At 35.0% G+C, this 21,501-nt stretch overlaps 1 protein-coding gene across 1 annotated transcript in view; it reads left to right on the top strand.

The window, feature by feature from the left end:
• LOC132360185 (stonin-2-like) overlaps positions 1-21,247 on the top strand; it is a 237,367-nt gene extending 216,120 nt beyond the window's left edge. The window contains exons 17-18 of the mRNA XM_059915241.1: positions 7,780-7,869; positions 16,988-21,247. Of these exons, the coding sequence (XP_059771224.1) occupies positions 7,780-7,869; positions 16,988-17,095 (198 nt within the window). The 3' untranslated portion in view covers positions 17,096-21,247. The remainder of the gene's footprint in view (positions 1-7,779; positions 7,870-16,987) is intronic.
• Positions 21,248-21,501: the final 254 nt, after the last annotated feature.

Genomic DNA, 21,501 nt, shown 5'->3' with positions numbered 1-21,501 from the left:
GGTGTCCATACGTTTGTTCTCTACATCTGTGTCTCAGTTTCTGCCCTGCAAATTGGTTCATCTGTACCATTTTTCTAGGTTCCACATATATGTGTTAATATACGATATTTGTTTTTCTCTTTCTGACTTACTTCCCTCTGTATGACACTCTCTAGATCCATCCACGTCTCTACAAATGACCCAATTTCGTTCCTTTTTATGGCTGAGTAATATTCCATTGTATATATGTACCACATCTTCTTTATCCATTCGTCTGTCGATGGGCATTTAGGTTGCTTCCATGACCTGGCTATTGTAAATAGTGCTTCAATGAACATTGGGGTGCATGTATCTTTTTGAATTATGGTCTTCTCAAGGTATATGCCCACTAGTGGGATTGCTGGGTGCTATGGTAGTTCTATTTTTAGTTTTTTAAGAAACCTCCATACTGTTCTCCATAGTGGCTGTATCAATTTACATTCCCACCAACAGGGCAGGAGGGTTCCCTTTTCTCCATACCCTCTCCAGCATTTGTTGTTTGTAGATTTTCTGATGATGCCCATTCTAACTGGTGTGAGGTGATAACCTCATTGTAGTTTTGATTTGCATTTCTCTAATAATTGGTGATGTTGAGCATCTTTTCATGTGTTTCTTGGCCATCTGTATGTCCTCTTTGGAGAAATGTCTCTTTAGGTCTTCTTCCCATTTTTGGATGGGTTGTTGTTTTTTTACTATTAAGCTGCATGAGCTGTTTATATATTTTGGAGATTAATCCTTTGTCCGTTGATTTGTTTGCAAATATTTTCTCCCATTCTGAGGGTTGTCTTTTCGTCTTGTTTGTAGTTTCCTTCGCTTTGCAAAAGCTTTTAAGTTTCATTAGGTCCCATTTGTTTATTTTTGTTTTGATTTCCATTACTCTAGGAGGTGGATCAAAAATGATCTTGCTGTGATTTATGTCAAGGAGTGTTCTTCCTATGTTTTCCTCTAAGAGCTTTACAGTGTCGGTCTTCCATTTAGGTCTCTAATCCATTTTGAGTTTATTTTTGTGTATGGTGTTAGGGAGTGTTCTAATTTCATTCTTCTACATGTAGCTGTCCAGTTTTCCCAGCACCACTTATTGATGAGACTGTCTTTTCTCCATTGTATATCCTTGCCTCCTTTGTCATAGATTAGTTGACCATAGGTGCGTGGGTTTATCTCTGGGCTTTCTATCCTGTTCCATTGATCTATATTTCTGTTTCTGTGGCAGTACCATATTGTCGTGATTACTGTAGCTTTGTAGTATAGTCTGAAGTCAGGGCGACTGATTCCTCCAGCTCCGTTTTTTTCCCTCAAGACTGCTTTGGCTATTCGGGGTCTTTTCTGTCTCCATACAAATTTTAAGATTTTCTGTTCTAGTTCTGTAAAACATGCCATTGGTAATTTGATAGGGATTACATTGAATCTGTAGATTGCTTTGGGTAGTGTAGTCATTTTCATAATATTGATTATTCCAATCCAAGAACATGGTATATCTCTCCATCTGTTGGTATCATCTTTAATTTCTTTCATCACTGTCTTACAGTTTTCTGCATACAGGTCTTTGTCTCCCTTGGTAGGTTTATTCCTAGGTATTTTATTCTTTTTGTTGCAATGGTAAATGGGAGTGTTTCCTTAATTTCTCTTTCAGATTTTTCATCAGTAGTGCAAAGGAATGCAAGAGATTTCTGTGCATTAATTTTGTATCCTGCAACTTTGCCAAATTCATTGATTAGCTCTAGTAGTTTTCTGGTGGCATCTTTAGGATTCTCTATGTATAGTATCATGTCATCTGCAAACAGTGACAGTTTTACTTCTTCTTTTCCAATTTGTGCTCCTTTTATTTCTTTTTCTTCTCTGATTGCCGTGGCTAGGACTTCCAAAACTATGTTGAATAATAGAGGTGAGAGTGGACATCCTTGTCTTGTTCCTGATCTTAGAGGAAATGCTTTCAGTTTTCCACCATTGAGAATGATGTTTGCTGTGGGTTTGTCATATATGGCCTTTATTATGTTGAGGTAGGTTCCCTCTATGCCCACTTTCTGGAGAGTTTTTATCCTAAATGGGTGTTGAATTTTGTCAGAAACTTTTTCTGCATCTATTGAGATGATCATATGTTTTTTATTCTTCAATTTGTTAACATGGTGTATCACATTGATTTGTGTATATTGAAGAATCCTTGCATCCCTGGGATAAATCCCACTTGATCATGGTGTATGATCCTTTTAATGTGCTGTTGGATTCTGTTTGCTAGTATTTTGTTGAGGATTTTTACATCTATATTCATCAGTGATATTGGTCGTAATTTTCTTTTTTTGTAGTATCTTTGTCTGGTTTTGGTATCAGGGTGATGGTGGCCTCATCGAATGAGTTTGGGGGTCTTCCTTCCTCTGCAATTTTTGGAAGAATTTGAGAAGGATGGGTGTTAGCTCTTCTCTAAATGTTTGATAGAATTCACCTGTGAAGCCATCTGGTCCTGGACTTTTGTTTGTTGGAAGATTTTTAGTCACAATTTCAATTTCATTACTTGTGATTGGTCTGTTCATATTTTCTATTTCTTCCTAGTTCAGTCTTGGAAGGTTACACCTTTCTAAGAATTTGTCCATTTCTTCCAGGTTGTCCATTTTATTGGCATAGAGTTGCTTGTAGTAGTCTCTTAGGGTGCTTTGTATTTCTGCAGTGTCTGTTGTAGCTTCTCCTTTTTCATTTCTAATTTTATTGATTTGAGTCTTCTCCCTCTTTTTCTTTGTGGGTCTGGCTAATGGTTTATCAATTTTGTTTATCTTCTCGAAGAACCAGCTCTTAGTTTAGTTGATCTTTGCTATTGTTTTCTTTGTTTCTATTTCATTTATTTCTGCTCTGATCTTTATGATTTCTTTCCTTCTGCTAACTTCGGGTTTTCTTTGTTCTTCTTTCTCTAGTTCCTTTAGGTGTAAGTTTAGATTGTTTATTTGAGATTTTTCTTGTTCCTTGAGGTAGTCTTGTATAGCTATAAACTTCCCTCTTAGAACTGCTTTTGCTGCATCCCATAGGTTTTGGATCATCGTGTTTTCATTATCATTTGTCTCTAGGTATTTTTTGATTTCCTCTTTGATTTCTTCAGTGATCTCTTGGTTATTTAGTAACATATTGTTTAGCCTCCATGTGTTACTGTTTTTTACGGTTTTTTTCCCTGTAATTGATTTCTATGCTCATAGCCTTGTGGTCAGAAAAGATGCTTGATATGATTTCAGTTTTCTTAAATTTACCGAGGCTTGATTTGTGACCCAAGATGTGATCTATCCTGGAGAATGTTCTGTGCACACTTGAGAAGAACGTGTAATCTGCTGTTTTTGGATGGAATGTCCTATAAATATCAATTAAATCTATCTGGTCTATTGTGTCATTTAAAGCTTGTGTTTACTTATTAATTTTCTGTTTGAATCATCTGTCCATTGGTGTAAGTGAGTTGTTAAAAGTCCCCCACTATTATGATGTTGTTGTCGATTTCCTCTTTTATAGCTGTTAGCAGTTGCCTTGTGTATTGAGGTGCTCCTATGTTGGGTGCATATATATTTATAATTGTTGTATCTTCTTCTTGGCTTGATCCCTTGGTCATTATGTACTGTCCTTCCTTGTCTCTTGTAACATTCTTTATTTTAATGTCTATTTTATCTGATATGATTATTGCTACTCCAGCTTTCTTTTGATTGCCATTTGCATGGAATGTCTTTTTCCATCCCCTCACTTTCAGTCTGAATGTGTCCCTAGGTCTGAAGTGGGTCTGTTGCAGACAGCATATATATGGGTCTTGCTTTTGTATCCATTCAGCAAGACGGTGTCCTTTTGTTGGAGCATTTAATCCATTCACGTTTAAGGTAATTATCGATATGTATGTTCCTATTACCATTTTTTTAATTGTTTTGTGGTTTTTTTTGTAGATCCTTTTCTTCTCTTGTGTTTCCCACTTAGAGAAGTTCCTTTAGCATTTGTTGTAGAGCTGGTTTGGTGGTGCTGAATTCTCTTAGCTTTTGCTTGTCTGTAAAGCTTTTGATTTCTCCATCAAATCTAAATGAGATCCTTGCCGGGTAGAGTAATCTTGGTTGTAGGTTCTTCCCTTTCATCTAAGTATATCATGACACTCCCTTCTGGCTTGTAGAGTTTCTGCTGGGAAATTAGCTGTTAACCTTATGGGAGTTACCTTGTATGTTATTTGTCGTTTTTCCCTTGCTTCTTTCAATAATTTTCTTTGTCTTTAATTTTTGCTAGTTTGATTACTGTGTGTCTCGGTGTGTTTCTCCTTGTGTTTATCTCGTATGGGAGACTCTGTGCTTCCTGGACTTGGGTGGCTATTTCCTTTCCCATGTTAGGGAAGTTTTCGATTATAATCTCTTCAAATATTTTCTCGGGTCCTTTCTCTCTTCTCCTTCTGGGACCCCTATAATACGAATGTTGTCACGTTTAATGTTGTCCCAGAGGTCTCTTAGGCTATCTTCGTTACTTTTCATTCTTTTGTCTTCATTCTCTTCTGCAGCAGTGAATTCCACCATTCTGTCTTCCAGGTCACTTATCCATTCTTCTGCCTCAGTTATTCTGCTGTTGCTTCCTTGTAGTGTATTTTTCATTTCAGTTATTGTGTTGTTCATCTCTGTTTGTTTGTTCTTTAATTTTTCTAGAGCTTTGTTAAATATTTCTTGCATCTTCTCGACCTTTGCCTCCATTCTTTTTTGGAGGTCCTGGATCATCTTCACTATCATTATTCTGAATTCTTTTTCTGGAGGGTTGCCTATCTCCTTTTCATTTAGTTGTTTTTCTGGGGTTTTATCTTGTTCCTTCATCTGGTACATAGCCCTCTGCCTTTTCATCTTTTCTGTCTTTCTGTGAATGTGGTTTTTCTTCCACAGGCTGCAGGATTGTAGTTCTTCTTGCTTCTGCTGTCTGCCTTCTGGTGGATGAGACTATCTAAGAGGCTTGTGCAAGTTTCCTGATCAAACCATCCTTTCTTATTGATTTTTTGTTGTGTGTTTTTAGAAGCATGTGAATATATCTTTGTTTTCCTCAGTGTTCCAGCTTAGTTACTTGTATTCAAGATGGTGTTTGTCTTACCACAGTTTTCACTGTTAATTGCCTTCTGCAGCCTAAGATGTAATCTTCTGGTTTATCTTAGTACAAACTTCTTCTAAATTATCTAAGTCATGGGTCCCCAACCCCTGGTCCGTGGACTGGTACTGGTCTGCGGCCTGTTAGGAACTGGGCCGTACAGCAGGAGGTGAGCGGCAGGTGAGCGGGCGAAGCTTCCTCTGCCTCTCCCCATCACTCGCATTACCGCCTGAACTATCCCCCGCCAATTTTTTATCCATGATAAAATTGTCTTCACGAAACTGGTCCCTGGTGCCAAAAAGGTTGGGAACCGCTGATGTAAGTAATGTTTTTTTAAAGAATACTGTTTTATTAAATATTGAATAGATGAAACAAATAAAAATATTTTATGATATAAACAACCCAGTGTCCACATCTAGTTAAAAAAAAAAAATCCCACTGCCTAAATAAAATCCCCTGGGTGCCCATCTCCAATCCCCATCCTCTTCTTTCTGCCATCAGAGTAACCTTGCTCATGAATTTTGTGTTTATCACTAACTTACGTTTATATTTTACCATATGTATTTATATTCCTAAGGAGCATATTGTTTCGTTTTACATGTCTGTTTATAATAAACTGAAATAATTGTGTATTCTTCTGCAAGTTTATTTGTTTTGCCGACATGGTATTCCTGAGGTTCATCTAAGTTGTTGCATACACCTATAATTATTTTCACTGTTAAATGTTAAAAATTTATCCATTTTTGTGATGCGTTGGGCATTAGGGTTGTTTCTACTTGTTAACTGTTACAGTTATAAAATATTCTGGTATGTGTCTTCTGGGGACACATGTAAGAGTTTCTCTAAGTGTTGTACCTAAACATTGAATTGCTGAATCATAGGGCATGCATATCTTCAACTTTCGATAAAATGCCACATTGTTGTACTAATTACACTTCTGGCAGTCAGTGTGTATAATGGTGCATATGTCTATACGTCTTCACCAATACTTGACATTGTCAGGCTTCTTAATTTTTTTTTTTTTTTTTTTTTTTTAAATTATTTATTTATTTATTTATTTTTGGCTGTGTTGGGTCTTCGTTTCTGTGCGAAGGCTTCCTCTAATTGCGGCAAGTGGGGCCACTCTTCATCGTGGTGTGCGGGCCTCTCACTATTGCGGCCTTTCCCGTTGCGGAGCACAGGCTCCAGACGCACAGGCTCAGTAGTTGTGGCTCACGGGCCCAGTTGCTCCGCGGCATGTGGGATCTTCCCGGACCAGGGCCCGAACCCGTGTCCCCTGCATTGGCAGGCAGATTCTCAACCACTGCGCCACCAGGGAAGCCCCCAGGCTTCTTAATTTTTGCCAGTCTGGTAGGTAGAAACTTTTGTTTCATTTTGGTTTTAATTTTTATTTCCTTGATTAATGATGAGTAGCAAAAGGCTTCTGCTACTCCACTTATTTTTTGTTTTTCAGTTTTCTTTTTTGTTATAAACACCATAGCAAATTTTAAAAAGCTGTTTGAACAGAGAAGAATATTGTAGTTCTTGATTTCCCACGTGTACTTAATGCAACCTCGCTGTACTTCCCGGCTCCTTCCCTGGACACGGCAGGTTGATCAAGGGAAATGGGGTTTTCAGGTGGGGGCGCTGGGGGCTACCGTCATCTTTATTTACCAGGTAGCCTCTTTTGATTATTTCATGCTTTTTCTGTAGGCAGTCAAATCAAAAGTGAAAAAATAGTTTTTCTTGCCTTGTTGCCTAAGCTCTATAATATTGATTAGAAATGGTGATAGTGGTGACAATTGCACACATTATGAATGTACTAAGTGCAAATTGTACACCTTAGAATGGTTAAAATGGTGAATTTTACCTCAGTAAATTTTCTTTTTACATTTACATTGGTGATACCTACTTTAAATTAAAGAATATATATACATATACATGTGTGTGAGTAGGTAGAGGCCTAGACTTAATATCATCCTGATTATTTTTCTTTCCACTTTCATTTTGTCCTAGCTTCTCTTTCTTCATTAATTAGAAATCAGAGCTGTATGTTTTATTTTCTGCCATAACTGAGCTCAAGGTTAACTTAGTTGGTCATTTTATGCTCTAGTTAGATCTTGGCCTTTAATTCTCTTTGATACTGAGACTGAGATCCTCCCCTTCTTTTTAAATATGATTGCCTTAACTATGCTCTAAGCCTCCACTAATACTAATTTGTATTCCTAGTCCTAGTCCTTAATGTAAAAGACTATCCAGGCTGCCAAGCTGTTTTATAGCCCTGTTTTCCTATGCCAATTTCACCATTGTTTTCCCTTTTACACTGCTGCTTCTGGTGGTACATACTACCATTATCTCATTAAACCTTCATATTTTGTTAGGTCCACTTCTAGGCATCTTAAAACAGTTACTAAAGAGAATCATCTTTTCGTACTATTGGGAAAGAATAAAGGAAGTAAAGTTAAACATCTTTTCAGGCTTATAAATTATATAGCTTAACTATTTTAATTATTGTATTTAATTTCTTGCTGGAATTTCAGTGACATTGGTAGAGTCTTAACACAGCCAGTTAATAATATGTTCATGGCATATATGCATCTGTCTGGCCCTTGGTTCTCAAAGGACATCAAGGTCTTTGTGTTTCTTTTCACTGAATATTAGAAGGGCCTTTTTCTAGTAATACATGAAGTATAAGTAAATGAATTCTCCCTTTTTCATTTTTAGGAACCGCTCAATAGTGAAGATGATGTGAGTGATGAGGAAGGACAGGAACTCTTTGATACAGAAAATGTTGTTGTATGCCAATATGATAAGGTAAGGGTTTTATGATCAGGTTACTGACATTTTTTCTGTTGTAATTTCTTCCCTAAACCATCCTGTCTGCCTTGTTCAAGCATTTGGTCAGCTGATTGATGCCTCTTATATCCAGTATAAACAGTGTGAATGAAAACAACGTTATAGTTTAGTTAGATTATTTTAATAGAATGAGAAATTAGTTTGTATAACTTTACAGTTGAAAAAAAAGTTATGAAAGAACTCATGGGAAGTATGTTGTTCTCAGTTTAGACTGTGTCTCCCAACCTGTTAACAAAGTAAAGCCACTTTGTGGTTGTCCTTTAACATGAATAGTAACTCAGTGGGTTAACCCTGTTTTCCCCCTGACCTCAACTACCTCAAAACTAAAAGGCTTTAATTAAATTTCTGTAACCTTTTTTTATTGCTAAGGAGAGAAGAACAACGGCAAAAAACAAGACTGATAACTAACAAAAGATACATTTTTACTGAAAATTATTTTAAATTATTTAGCTTTGCTGTTTTTTGGTAGCAGTAAAAAATTTTTAAACTAGGTTCTATGAGAATTAGTTATTGATTCCTTGATTTCTTAATTCTTAAAAAGGATGCTGCTTCCCAAGTATTTTTGTTATAGTTATTGGCATTGTTAAAATTTTGGTTATTTGCTGAAACATTTAATTTGGAATAAAATTCTTTTTCTGGTTATAATCATTAAATATATAGTAAATCCACAAATTATATTGCATTTTTATAATTTAATTTCAGCAGAGGTCTTTAAAATGTGCTGAAAACTCTAACAGAAGTAGTTGGGTTTTGTTTATAAGCACTACTCATTCAGTAAACATATATTTATTAAGTGTCTAAATGTGTCAGGTACTGGAGCTAAAGTCATTATTATGCAAAATTTGTGCCCTGCATGCCCTCCTTTACAAATGATGAAAATCTTAAATTTGTGTTGCTTTCATAGAAATGAATATTATAAATAGCCATGTTTACAGCAAACAGATCTATAGGGAAAATGTTAAGAAAATAAATATTAGCATTTCCTAATGAAAAGGTAAAGTCAAGCGAGTTGAATACCAGTGAAATTATAGAATTAAGTTAGTGAGGTCATTGATTCAGAGTTATCAGGGCATCCACTTTTGTACATTATGACTACTAAGTAAGCACTTTTAATACCCTACCTACACCAAGCACATTATAATAAAAGTAATTTCTCGTTACATGCATATAGAGGAAGCGTATTGAAGTTAAAACAATGGGAGATACCAGTAAATCTTTATTGCCAGGAAGACTCAAGGGAACCTGTTGGCAGCCAAATTATCCAGGACACAGTTTCATGATAGCAAGATGTCAGATTTATCAGTCAAGAGAGGACCTTTACCTTAGCTTGACTGAAGAATATGCTTCTAAGTATTCTCATATTATAAGTGACTAGTTGTATTCTCCTTTGTACACTTAATATTTTAAATGTTAAAATTGGTTTGTTTTGCTCCAAGAGACAATATTTTAATGTTTTAAACTAAGAAATTAAAAAATAGCTTTAAGTAATGTGTTGAATGATAAACAGTTATAAAGTTTGCAGAGATCTAATTTTTATAATCAAATGAGTTCTGGAGACTGGAGGGTTGAGTCTTGATGTTTTAGCCAACAGTAAAGAATGGTGTGTTCTAAAATGGGCGTGAGTGTGGTTTGAGGCAACTTGAACTTTAGGAGTTTATTTTTGAAGACTAAACTTTAGAATTTCAACAACGAGTCAATTTTAGAAGCAATCATAGAGTTATTGTATTGCCAATCAAACCTTAAACTTAGTAATGAGGCAGGGTTCTCCCATAAGTAAGGGTGGATAAGGACTGATGGCATCAGGTATTGAGTCTTCAGCCTTATTTGTAGGTAATTTTATTTAATATGTTTGTCATTAAGAAATTTCAGAGGCCTTTTTCCTGGCACTCAGGACACTCCTCATGAAGGGCTTAATTTAAGGCCAATGAATTGTTAAGTTGTATTTTGTGATTTTATTCAAGTAAAAATATTTACTACTTATTACTCAATATGACTTCAGTGCTTAGTATATGGACTATTATTTGATCCATGAAACTTTTCTACATTTGCTTTTTGCAAGTTGTCTTGCAGCAGAATGCAGTCAGTTTCTTTACTTGTCTGTGGAATTCCTTTTTCCTGGCTACTCAGCACTTGTTTGTTTGCTTATTTATTTATTTATTTTTTATATATATCACTTGTTTATTTAATTCCATGTCTTTCAGGTTGTGGTCACTTGGTTTGTACTGGAAATAAATTTGTATATCCATTTTTAGGATAGTTAATACTTTCTCTACAGGAAGTCAAAGAAAAGAGGAGACAGATATCTGTTTATTCAAAAAATACTTATAGAGTGTCTATGATGTCCCAGGGTACTATTCTAGGAACTTGAGATACACCAGTGAACAAAACAAAACAATCCCTGCTATTGAGAAGCTTACTCTAGTTGAGGGAGACAGATATTAAAACATAACAAACAACAAATAAATTACGGTTGACTCTTGTACAATGCTGGGGTTAATCAGCATGTAACATATAGGCAGTCCTCTGTATCTGTGCTTCCTCCACATGCATGTAGTCATCCAGCCACAGACTACTTAATTCTGTAGTATTTACTATTGAAAAATACCTATTTATAAGTGGATCTGTGCACTTCCAAACCCATACTGTTCAAGGGTCAACTGTAATTAATATGCTATGGTAGAAGCTGATAATTGGTATGGGAAATTATAGAGTGGGAAAACGGAACAGGAACAAAGACTTAAAGAAAGTTAGCCCTGTCATTATTCAGTGGCATAACCTGCCTGTTGTGTGTGAGGAGCAAAAAGGAGGCCAGTGTAACTGGACTTGGGGGAGTAGTATAGTAGTATATTAAGTCAGAGCTAGGTGAAGGCAGATGGTGTAGGAAGACATGGGCTCTTACTCTGAGTGAATTGGGAAGCTATTGGAAGGTTTCAAATAGACAAAAGTGGTATCACTTACATTTTAATCTTAAGAGGATTACTTAGCTTTCTTTGTTGAGAGCAGAGAAGAAGCAAAGGTTGAAACGAGGAGATTAATAGAGGGATATTGTTGTAATCCAAGTGAGTGATAATGGTGACTGAGGCTAGGATGATAGTAATGGAAGTGGTGAGAAGCAGCTGGATCTTGGATGTTTTGAAGGAAGAGTCAACAGGATTTCCTGACTCTTGTATGTGCAGTAGAAAAGGAGGGATCAAGAATGAGTCCAGGAATTTTTTTTGATGAGGAATCAGACAGAAGCATGGAGATACCATCAACTTGGATGGGGAAGGCTGCAGATGGAGCAAGTTTGGGAAAGGAGAGTGGCCGGTTTTGGACATGTTAAGTTTTGTATCTGTTAGACATTCAAATCATCCATCCTAAGGTGTTAGGTGTAATAATCTAATCTGGTCTAGTGTAATTAGACCAGAGCTATAAGACCACTTAATGCAGGAGTCTCTGTCCTGAATACTGTTTCACTTTATTGTACTCTATTTTGTTTTAATAAGTGGGAAAAAATTGACACATGTTAAATTTATATATAGCTTAAGTTAGTGATCTAGAGGAAGGGCATGGGAGTGATTTTCAAATATACAAAGTATTTGATTGTTTTTTAAATTAACTTCCAAAAGGCAGAACTACGATCAATAAATAGAAGTTTGGAGTAAGCAGTTTTAGTAAGGGGTAAAGTATGAAAGAGTTATAATAGAGCTGTCCCAGGAAGGGATAACTTAATTTGCAGTTCTTTGCCCCCCACTTTTAATCATACTCAAGCAGACACCAAACAGTGATTTGCTAAGAATGTGCCATGGAGACTGTCTGCACAGGGATGTTAGACCATGGAATTTTAGCAGTGGGATAAGAAAATACCTGTATATAGTGAGAATTTCTGCATTATTATATAAAACAGCCTGATTAGTAGAAAGCATCTTGGACTGGGGCAAGAGAATCATCTTTGTCACTTAACTGTGATATGCCCTTGGTCATGCCATGGAACCTCTCCAGGCTGTAATTTTCTCTTCTGAAAATGAAAGCCTGAAGTGGCAGGGATACTGTAATAAATCATATGACAAGAGGCTGTTGACATGGTAACTAGAAGATTATTGATGGCCTTTTAGAAAACCATTGCCAGGTGTCCTGAAGACAACTAAAATAGAATTAGAAAGTAATAATTAGAGAAATACTAATATTAGTGTGAATTCTAATACAGTGGGGCCACGGTATTAAAAAGGTCAGCAATATGGAAGTTGTTACTGTATGTGAGGAAGAAGAAGAGAGTAGTTGTAAACATGATACCAATATTGAAAAGATAGTGTCCTGGTGGTCAGTAGATAAAAGGAATGAAGAAAAGCCTAAGGTCAAATCAATGGTGTAGACATAAAAGGAGTTACAGAGAAAAGACAAAAAAAAATGGTCTAGAAGCATCAGGGAGAACAAAGGGTATTCCTGTTTGAAATATTTGCCAGTATAAAATTTCCTATGAAATGACATGTATACGCATACCTGGTAGAGATAAGATATTTTTCAGAGAAATATTATTAACTACTTTAATGAACGCAAGTACTGAGAGCTATAAAATAAGTATTACTAATTATAGATAAATTTACTTTTGAAAAACGCACCTAGTGAATTTTTTTTTTTAAGAGAGGTTGTCAAATTAAACTATTAAAAACCAATTTGACCACACTGGTATTAAACTAGAAAACAATTAGATGGAGATTAAACAATATGCTACTGAAAAACCAAAGAAGGGTCAAAGAAGAAATCAAAAGAGAACTAGAAAAATACCTTGGGACAAACGAAAATGGAAATATAACATACCAAAACTTGTAGAATGCAGCAAAAGCAGTTGTAAAAAAGAAGTACAGGGCTTCCCTGGTGGCGCAGTGGTTGAGAATCTGCCTGCCAATGCAGGACACACGGGTTCGAGCCCTGGTCTGGGAAGATCCCACATGCCGCGGAGCAACTGGGCCCGTGAGCCACAATTACTGAGCCTGCGCGTCTGGAGCCTGTGCTCCGCAACAAGAGAGGCCACGACAGTGAGAGGCCCGCGCACCGCGATGAAGAGTGGCCCCCGCTTGCCACAACTAGAGAAAGCCCTCGCACAGAAACAAAGACTCAACACAGCCAAAAATAAATAAATAAATAAATAAACAAACAAAGTAAACAATGCGTTTTTTTTTTTTTTTTTTTTCACACACACACACACTGTATTTTATTTTTACAAGAGATAAATCGACTGACACCAAGCATTGTACATGGATGACCACAACAAAAGCAACAATGATTGCAATTACCAAACATGAAACACACTCATACTATGTCATAGTATTGACATTCAGTCCAGTAATCCTCCACTGTAACAGCTCCTTTACTTTGCAGTGAAAATTGATTTGTATATTCTTTGCCTCTGAGTCCTTGTGGAATTTTTTTTTTTTTTTTTTAAATTCAGACAGAAAGTCACAAAAATTATACTCATCCTCATCAGTTCACTCAGTCCCATGTAATTAATTTTTTTTTTCATCTTGATCTTTTGTTAGCACTTTTATGAGTTCATCAGTTTTTCATTAGAGTTCTGAAAATGCTTATTCATTCAGTTCAGCAGTACAGTCCGTTACCAGAAACCTGTACTTGTCAGAGTCTTTTCCATGTATTTCTTGAAGATGAAACCCTTTTATAGGAACATATTTGCAAAATCATCAGAGTACACCCAGAACTGTCTGTAAATGACAAAAGACTTAATAATGACCACGGTTAAAGATTTGATGACAGTTCATAATAATGCAGTTGACAAGAAAATTAGTTATTTCTGAGATATACATTTTAAAGTAATAACTAGGATTATTATTTAAAAAAAAAAAAAAAAAAAAGTACGTAGAGAGAAATGCCTACATCAAGAAATAAGGAAAAATCTCAAATAAACAATCCAACTTTACACCTAAAGGAGCAAGAAGAAGCCCAAAGTTAGTAGAAGTTAGTAGAAGGAAGGAAATACAAAGATCGGAGTGGGAATAAATGAATAGAGACTAAAAAGACAATAGAAAAGATCAATGAAACTAAAAGCTGGTTATCTGAAGAGATAAACAAAATTGACAGACCTTTAGTTAGACTCACCAAGAGAGAGAGGACTCAAATTCAGAAATAGATGTTACAACTGATAACAGAAATATAAAGGTTCATAAGAGACTACTATGAATAATTATACATTTACAAATTGGACAATCTAGAAGAAATGGATAAATTCCTAGAAGCACACAACCTTCTAAGACTGAATCATGAAGAAATTGAAAATCTGAACATTCAGATTACTAGTAAGGAGATTGAATCAATAATCAAAAACTTGCCAATAAACAAAAGTCTAGGACCAGATACCTTCATGGGTACATTCTACCAAACATTAATACCAGTTAATGAATTAATACCAATCCTCAAACTCTTCCAAAAAATAGAAGAGGGAGGAAACACTTCTAAACTCATTTTACAAGACCAGCATTACCCTGATACCAAAACCAGACAAGGATGCCACAAGAAAAGAAAATTACAGGCCAGTATCATCCTGATGAACATAAATGCAGAAATCCTCAACAAAATATTAGCAAACTGAATTCAGCAATTTATTGAAAAGGTCATATACCATGATCAAGTGGGATTTATTCCAGGGATACAAGGAAGGTTCAACATCTACAAATCAGTCAGTATGATACACTATGTTAACAAAATGAAGGATAAAAATCATGTGATCATCTCAGTAGGTGCTGCAAAAGTATTTGACAAAATTCAACATAAAAAGTCTCAACATTAAGTTGGTATAGAGGGAATGTACCTCAGCTTAATAAAGGACATATATGAAAATCCCACAGGTAACATACTCATCAGTGAAAGGCTGAGAGCTTTTCCTCTAAGATTAGGAATAAGACAAGCATGCTCACTCCTGCCATTTTTCTTCAACATGATATGGGAAGTCCTAGTCAGAGCAGTTAGGCAAGAAAAAGAAATAAAAGACATCCAAATCAGAAAGGAAGAAGTGAAACTGTCACTATGTGCAGGTGACATGATATTACATAGAAAATGCTAAAGACTCCACCAAAAAACTGTTAGAACTAATAAATGAATTCAGTCAATTGCAGGATACAAAAATCTGTTGAGTTTCTATACACTAATAATGAACTATCAGAAAGAGAAATTAAGAAAACAATCCCATTTACAACTGCATCAAAAAGAAAAAAATATCTAGGGATAAATATAACCAAGGAGGTGAAAGACCTATACACTGAAAACTGTAAGACATTGATGAAAGAGATTGAAAAATACACAAGTAAATGGAAATATATTACTTGCTCATGGATTGGAAGACTTAATATTGTTAAATTGTCCATAATATCCAAAACAATCTATAGATCCAGTGCAGTTTCTGTCAAAATTTCAATGGCATTTTTCACAGAAAGATCAAACAGTCCTAAAATTTGTATCAAACCACAAAAGACCCTGAAGAGCCATAGCAATCTAGAGAAAGAACAAAGGCATCATGCTTCTTGATTTCAAACTATATTACAAAACTATAGTAATCAAAACAGTATGGTATTGGCATAAAAACAGACACATAGATCAATAGAACAGAAAAGAGAGCCCAGAAATAAACCCATTCCTGTGTGGTCAATTAATTTATGACAGAGGAGCGAAGAATATAAAATGGGGAAAGGACAGTCTCTTCAATAAATGGTGTGGCTAAAACTGGGAAGCCACATGCAAAAGAATGAAACTGGACTACTATCTTTTATCATGCAAAATAATCAGTGCAAAATGGTTGAAAGACTTGAATGTAAGACCCGAAGCCATAGAAGAAAGAAAACAGATGATAAGCTCCTTGACGTTGGTCTTATTGGTGATTTTTTGATTTGACACAGAAAACAAAGGCAACAAAAGCAAAAATAGACAAGTGGGACTACATCAAACGAAAAAGCTCTTGCACATCAGAAGAAACCATCAACGAAACAAAAAGGCCACTTGCTGAATTGGAGAAGATATTTGCAAAGGATATATCTGACAATGGGTTGATACCCAAAATATACAAAGAACTCACACAATTCAACATCAAAACAAACAACCCAGTTTAAAAATGGGCAGAGGAACTGAATAGACATTTTTCCAAAGAAGACATGCAAATGGCAAACAGGTACATGAAAAGGTGCTCAACATCACTAATCATCAGGGAAATGCAAGTCAACCACAATGAGATACATCACTTCACACCTGTTAAAATGGCTGTTACCAAAAAGACAGGAGTTAAAAAGGATGTGGAGAAAAGGGAACCCTGTGGTACCATTGGTGGGAATGTAAACTGGGGTAGCTGCTATGGAAAACAGTATAAACCTTCCTTTAAAAATTAAAAATAGAACTACCATACAATCCAGCAGTTCTGAGTATTTATTAAAAGGAAACAAAAACACTAGCTGAAAGATATGTGCACTCCCCTGTTCATTATAGCATTATTTACGGCAGCCAAGAATGGAAGCAATCTGGGTGTCCATCAGTGGATGAATGGATAAAGAAGCTGTGGTGTATGTATATGTACAGTTGAATATTATTCAGCCTTTAAGAAGAAGGCAGTCTTGCCATTTATGACAACATGGATGGACTTTGCATTATGCTAAGTGAAGTGTCAGACAGTGATCTCATATGTGGAATCTAAAACAAAAAAAGTGAACTTATAGATACAGAGAACAGACTGGTGATTGCCAGAGACGAGGGTTTGGAGATAGGTGAAATGGGTGAAGGTGGTCAAAGATACAAACTTTAAGTTATAAAATAAGTAATCAGGAGGATATAGTACAGCATGGTGACTACAGTTAATAACATTGTATATTTGAAAGTTACAAAGAGAGTAGATCTTAAAAGTTCTCATCACAGGAAAATAATTTGTAACTATTTATGGTCTTTGTACACCTGAAACTAATATGTTACATGTCAGTTATATCTCAATTAAAAAAGAAACCAGTTTGCAATTGCAGTAATATACAAGTTTGATGTGTGAATGGTTTTTCTGTTGTTGTTTGTTTCCTCTTTTTATTTTATCTCATACATTTTTTACTTATTTATTTAGATTCACAGAAGTAAAAACAAATGGAAATTTCATCTCAAGGATGGCATTATGAATCTTAATGGAAGAGATTATATATTTTCCAAAGCCATTGGAGATGCGGAATGGTGAAGAGTTGGTTCTTTTCTTTTACAAATAAAACAAAAGAAACTTAAAAAAAAATTTAAAGTGGACAGTTTGAAACTTGGGACATATACCAACCAAAACTTAACTTCTGCATGTCAGAGAAGTGCAGTAGAAGCAGAGCTACTGGAACAAAGAGACCTTGACAACACAGACACTACTTCTAACTGGCAAGCCATGGAACTGTAGCACCTGGGGTTGTTGGGGTGGCGAGGGTTGGGATTTTGTGTAAGAAAACCGTAATTGTCGATTTTAAATACAGGTACCTGCCACTGGTAATTAGCATGTAAAGCTTGGTTTATATTCCTTCCTCCAACTTGAGTTCAGTCAGAAGATACTTGTTGGAATGGACTGAAGAAACTTCCCTTTTGATAGATTGAACCGAAACTGCTTATTGTACATGGTTATATTTGGTAAAAATTGCGTGTGAGCTTTTTACAAAAGGGTAAGAATATGTGTTGAAGTTTAATTCACTTGTATAAGGAAACAATTTAGAACTCTCATAATAGATCTTAAATATTTTTACTTGCTGTCCTCCTTCAGTAATATATACCTCTTCCTTCCCTGGTTTATGAAACATCTATTTAAGAGTTAAAGGAAGTAAACAGTGATCACAGTTTGGAGACAAAATTTACCCAGGAATGGGTATTTATTTTAATTAGGTTTTGAGACTCATTAAATGTAGTTTAAAGACTTGGGTCTCATCTGAGTTGAGCAGAATTAAAATAACTTCAATTTCCTAACAGAAAAATTGTATTTGTTTCTTTTAGCCCCCCCCCCTCCCCCACCTTAAAAAGAAACCCCAAGTGGCTCCTCAGGAATACAGTGTTATTGCACAAAGGTACCATCTAGCTGAAATTATATACATATGAATAGATAGATTTTTTTTCCTGTTGGGCTGAAGAGTGTATGCTTATATATGTGTTTAGTCTTTAAGCTAAACAAACATTTAGATAACATTCTGTGCATTGATTGAAGCATTGGGCAGGTGGTGAGGACCTGGATTTTTATTAAACAATTTAGTAATTATAAAAGTTTTTTTGTGTTTACTAGTAAAGAATTTTAAAATGATTCTAACTGAACACACTTTTAAAATGCAACTTTGTAATTTGAGGGAGAAATTTTGGGGTTAGAGGAGGGTGGGCCACTAAATACATATTTACCTCTCTTTCATTTGGTGGCCCTTCCAGGCCATTGATAATATAGACATGGGCTCCAGTTTGCACATCGGGAAGAAAGCATAGAAATTTGACTTGTATATTAAAAATAATTGAAATGTAATATGTATATTAAGAATGCATAGCTCTGTATTCTCTAAGGGGCTATAAAGAACAATGTGGCAGTGCTATGTTCAGTGTGAACGAGTTGCTTGGGAGAACTGTAGGAACTTGTGTCTTCACCTTTGTTCTTACACCTAATTCTTTTCATGGTTTATTTTGACAAAATTCACATGTGTTTAACTTACTTGTATATTGAATTTTTTTTTTTAAGTCTTCCATTTTTGTCTTCCTTTTATTTGCCTTTGTGTTTCCAGAAGTAACATAGAAACACTTTAAAGTACATTGCAAAGAAAAACTGTGAGGTATTATATATTGTTTTTCCTTTCTTAACACAAATCTTTAAACTTTCTTGAAAAGGCTAATCTTTTTTCTTTTTTTTTTTTTTTTTTTTTTGCCTGCTTCCCACCCCACATACCACCTTGGTCCCTTTAACTTATGTTCTGAACTTTGGTATAAATGTGGTTTCTAGCATGCTAGTAGTTAGGTTTTATTTAGATGCCGTAACTGGTGATACGGTTTTAATTTTTACTATATTAATTTAGTTTTCTGGAGGTTTATTTGTTTACCCCACTACGCTCCAAGCACACACAGGTTTTTTTTTTTTTTTATTAATGAGACTGGGAGGAGAGAAGGGAGAGGGGGTAAAATCACAGAAGTCCTGTTGTTTGTTTGCCCTTGAGTATAGTTGCTAGTAGGTTTATATTTACCCAGTGAAGAAGTCAATGACCTGAACTACCTATAAAAGTTTAGCATTGCTGCAGTGTTGATTAAAACCCTTTCGCTATCTAGTAGTTCTTATGCTACTGAACCTTGGATTACTGTATGATATTCAGCTTATATTTTGGGCTCTCTATGTAGACGAAAACATTCGTATTCATAATAGAATTGTATACTGGCCTGTTTTTATAACATACTCAAACATGAACAACCACTGCTTTCAGAGTGACTCATTAGGGTTATTTTGAAGCAGGAAATAGCCATTTATATTTGCACCTGTGTATATTGCATATTAATTATGACATACTTGGCAAGTGCTTTTCTTTTACCTGTGAATATTCTGAAAGCTGGTCCAAACAACACTGCATACCAAATTGTGCTCTTATATATTACTGCATCGTGTTCCTTTTTAATCAAATAGCATGTTCTAGTTTTATTATAGTGGCTTGCTATAAGAATGCCACTTGCTTATCTTTTATTGTACTTGAATTCTTAATCATGCTTTTAACATTTTATTTAACAGATCGTTTCATTAGGTTCTGTCATTCCTTTGAAAAGGCAAGGATTCCCACTTTCAGAATTTTGAAATGAAAATAACATGTTTATTCAAAGAGGGAAAATAGTTCAGACTTAGTATTATGAAATAAGTAAAGGTTTCAGAAAAGGATTTGTTTAGATTTGCACAGATGGTGATGGCACCTTTTATTAAAAAACAATCAACAGTGCTAAGGAAAATTTACGCAAAAGTACTAGATAAAGTGTGGAAATGCGTGCCTTTCAGTGTGTGTACTGTTTTTTGGTGGTCGTTTGGATAATCAGACCATTTGAATGGCTGAGAGCACATTTAAATTCTGTGAGCGCCACATTTGGCTAAAACAACTCTTTAATGTGCAATTAGTTTCTAGAGTAAAATGTCTGTTATATGAGGGGGATCTTTATATTGGGCTTTTATATTTTTTTAAATGTTCACATTTCTTTCTATTAAATGCCATCATAATACCACGTTTATATTGTTGCCTCTCTTAAAATCAAAGCCATCTTGATGTTATTCTTTTAGGGATACATCAAGATTTGAGCAGTGTGTATAGTGATTAAAATGTGTTCTTGAAGAGCATACTCTAATAGACTGGCTTAGACAGCAAGAACATAAAAATATAATAGCTTTTGTATAAAGATTTTCTTTTGCTATATGAAAATCAAGGATTTGGTTTTCTTTTTTTCTGGCTTTTATGGAGGAATGAAAAGGGTTATCTCCTTCTAAGAGTAATTTTTGATTATCTTATAGCAATAACGTCACCATTCTTTTCAGAAGATAAATACATCTTGTATAGGAAATCAGACATAATTTTCTTGGGAGTCCCCTTTATAACTTAGCTTTTTCTTCCACTTGAGAAAATTCCTATATTTTCAGATTATTTCATCTTGAACTTTTTTGAGCTTTCGTGCAATGTAATATTTTATTGATCCATCTTTGTACATTTTCATTTTATTTCATATGTCTATTTCCCACCTATCTGTCTGAATCAGCTATTTCAGATTTTGAATTCATTGGTTAAAAAATAGTTGCTTTATAAATCTCCTCATGGGTTTATGTTAAATAGTTTTGCATTTTAATCTATTATGCTATGGAAATTATTCTGAAGTTTGTATTCCCTTTTTAAGCCTGCCTTAGTCTATTTTTTGTCATTTTTTTATGGTTTAAGGAAGAACACACCAAACTTGATATTTTTGTTTATTTTGAGGAACAAGATAAACTTGTTTTTTCTTCTCTCTTAAGGGAAGAACTACATTGAGTTAGTAGCTACTATTTCAAGTCAAGTTTCCTTAAATCATCCAGTATGTATCAGGGCTACAATTTGGGGGAGGGGCTAATCCTTTTTGCTGTTCTGAGCTACTATTGTCAACTGCTGTTGTACATACTGTTATGTGTAAGGGCGTAAATATATTTATTATGTTTGTAAAATTCATTCTGTACAATTGCAGATCAAGGTTGCTCTTCTGTGATATATGGGATATTATGTTTTAAAGACCATCTTGGAATACAATTAGAGAACTTAGTATTTTGATGTACTAAGACCTATTTTAAGTTTAATATTTTACCTTTGCAAAAACTTTAATTAAAGATGTTATTTAAAAAAAGTAATGCTGCTTGCTTTGCTTACTAGTTTATAACATTGTTATATAGATAACTGAATAAAACTATACAGTTTAGAAAGGAGAATGCTTTACATTGTTAGTAAGTTCCATTTATCAAAAAAAGGTATCATTAAATTCTGTACCTTTAAAATAAGTAGGGTGGGCTGTCAGTCTGAATATTAAACTGTTATAAATTCTTAGTAGCTTTTAAAGAGAATAGTTGTAATTTCTAGTCACACAGGAATTTAAATTGGGCTAAAT

This window comes from Balaenoptera ricei, chromosome 2 (genome assembly GCF_028023285.1).
Source record: "Balaenoptera ricei isolate mBalRic1 chromosome 2, mBalRic1.hap2, whole genome shotgun sequence".
NCBI classification, from domain to species: domain Eukaryota; kingdom Metazoa; phylum Chordata; class Mammalia; order Artiodactyla; family Balaenopteridae; genus Balaenoptera; species Balaenoptera ricei.
Note: the sequence above shows the minus strand (reverse complement) of the source record. Positions and strands in the feature narration are given on the sequence as shown.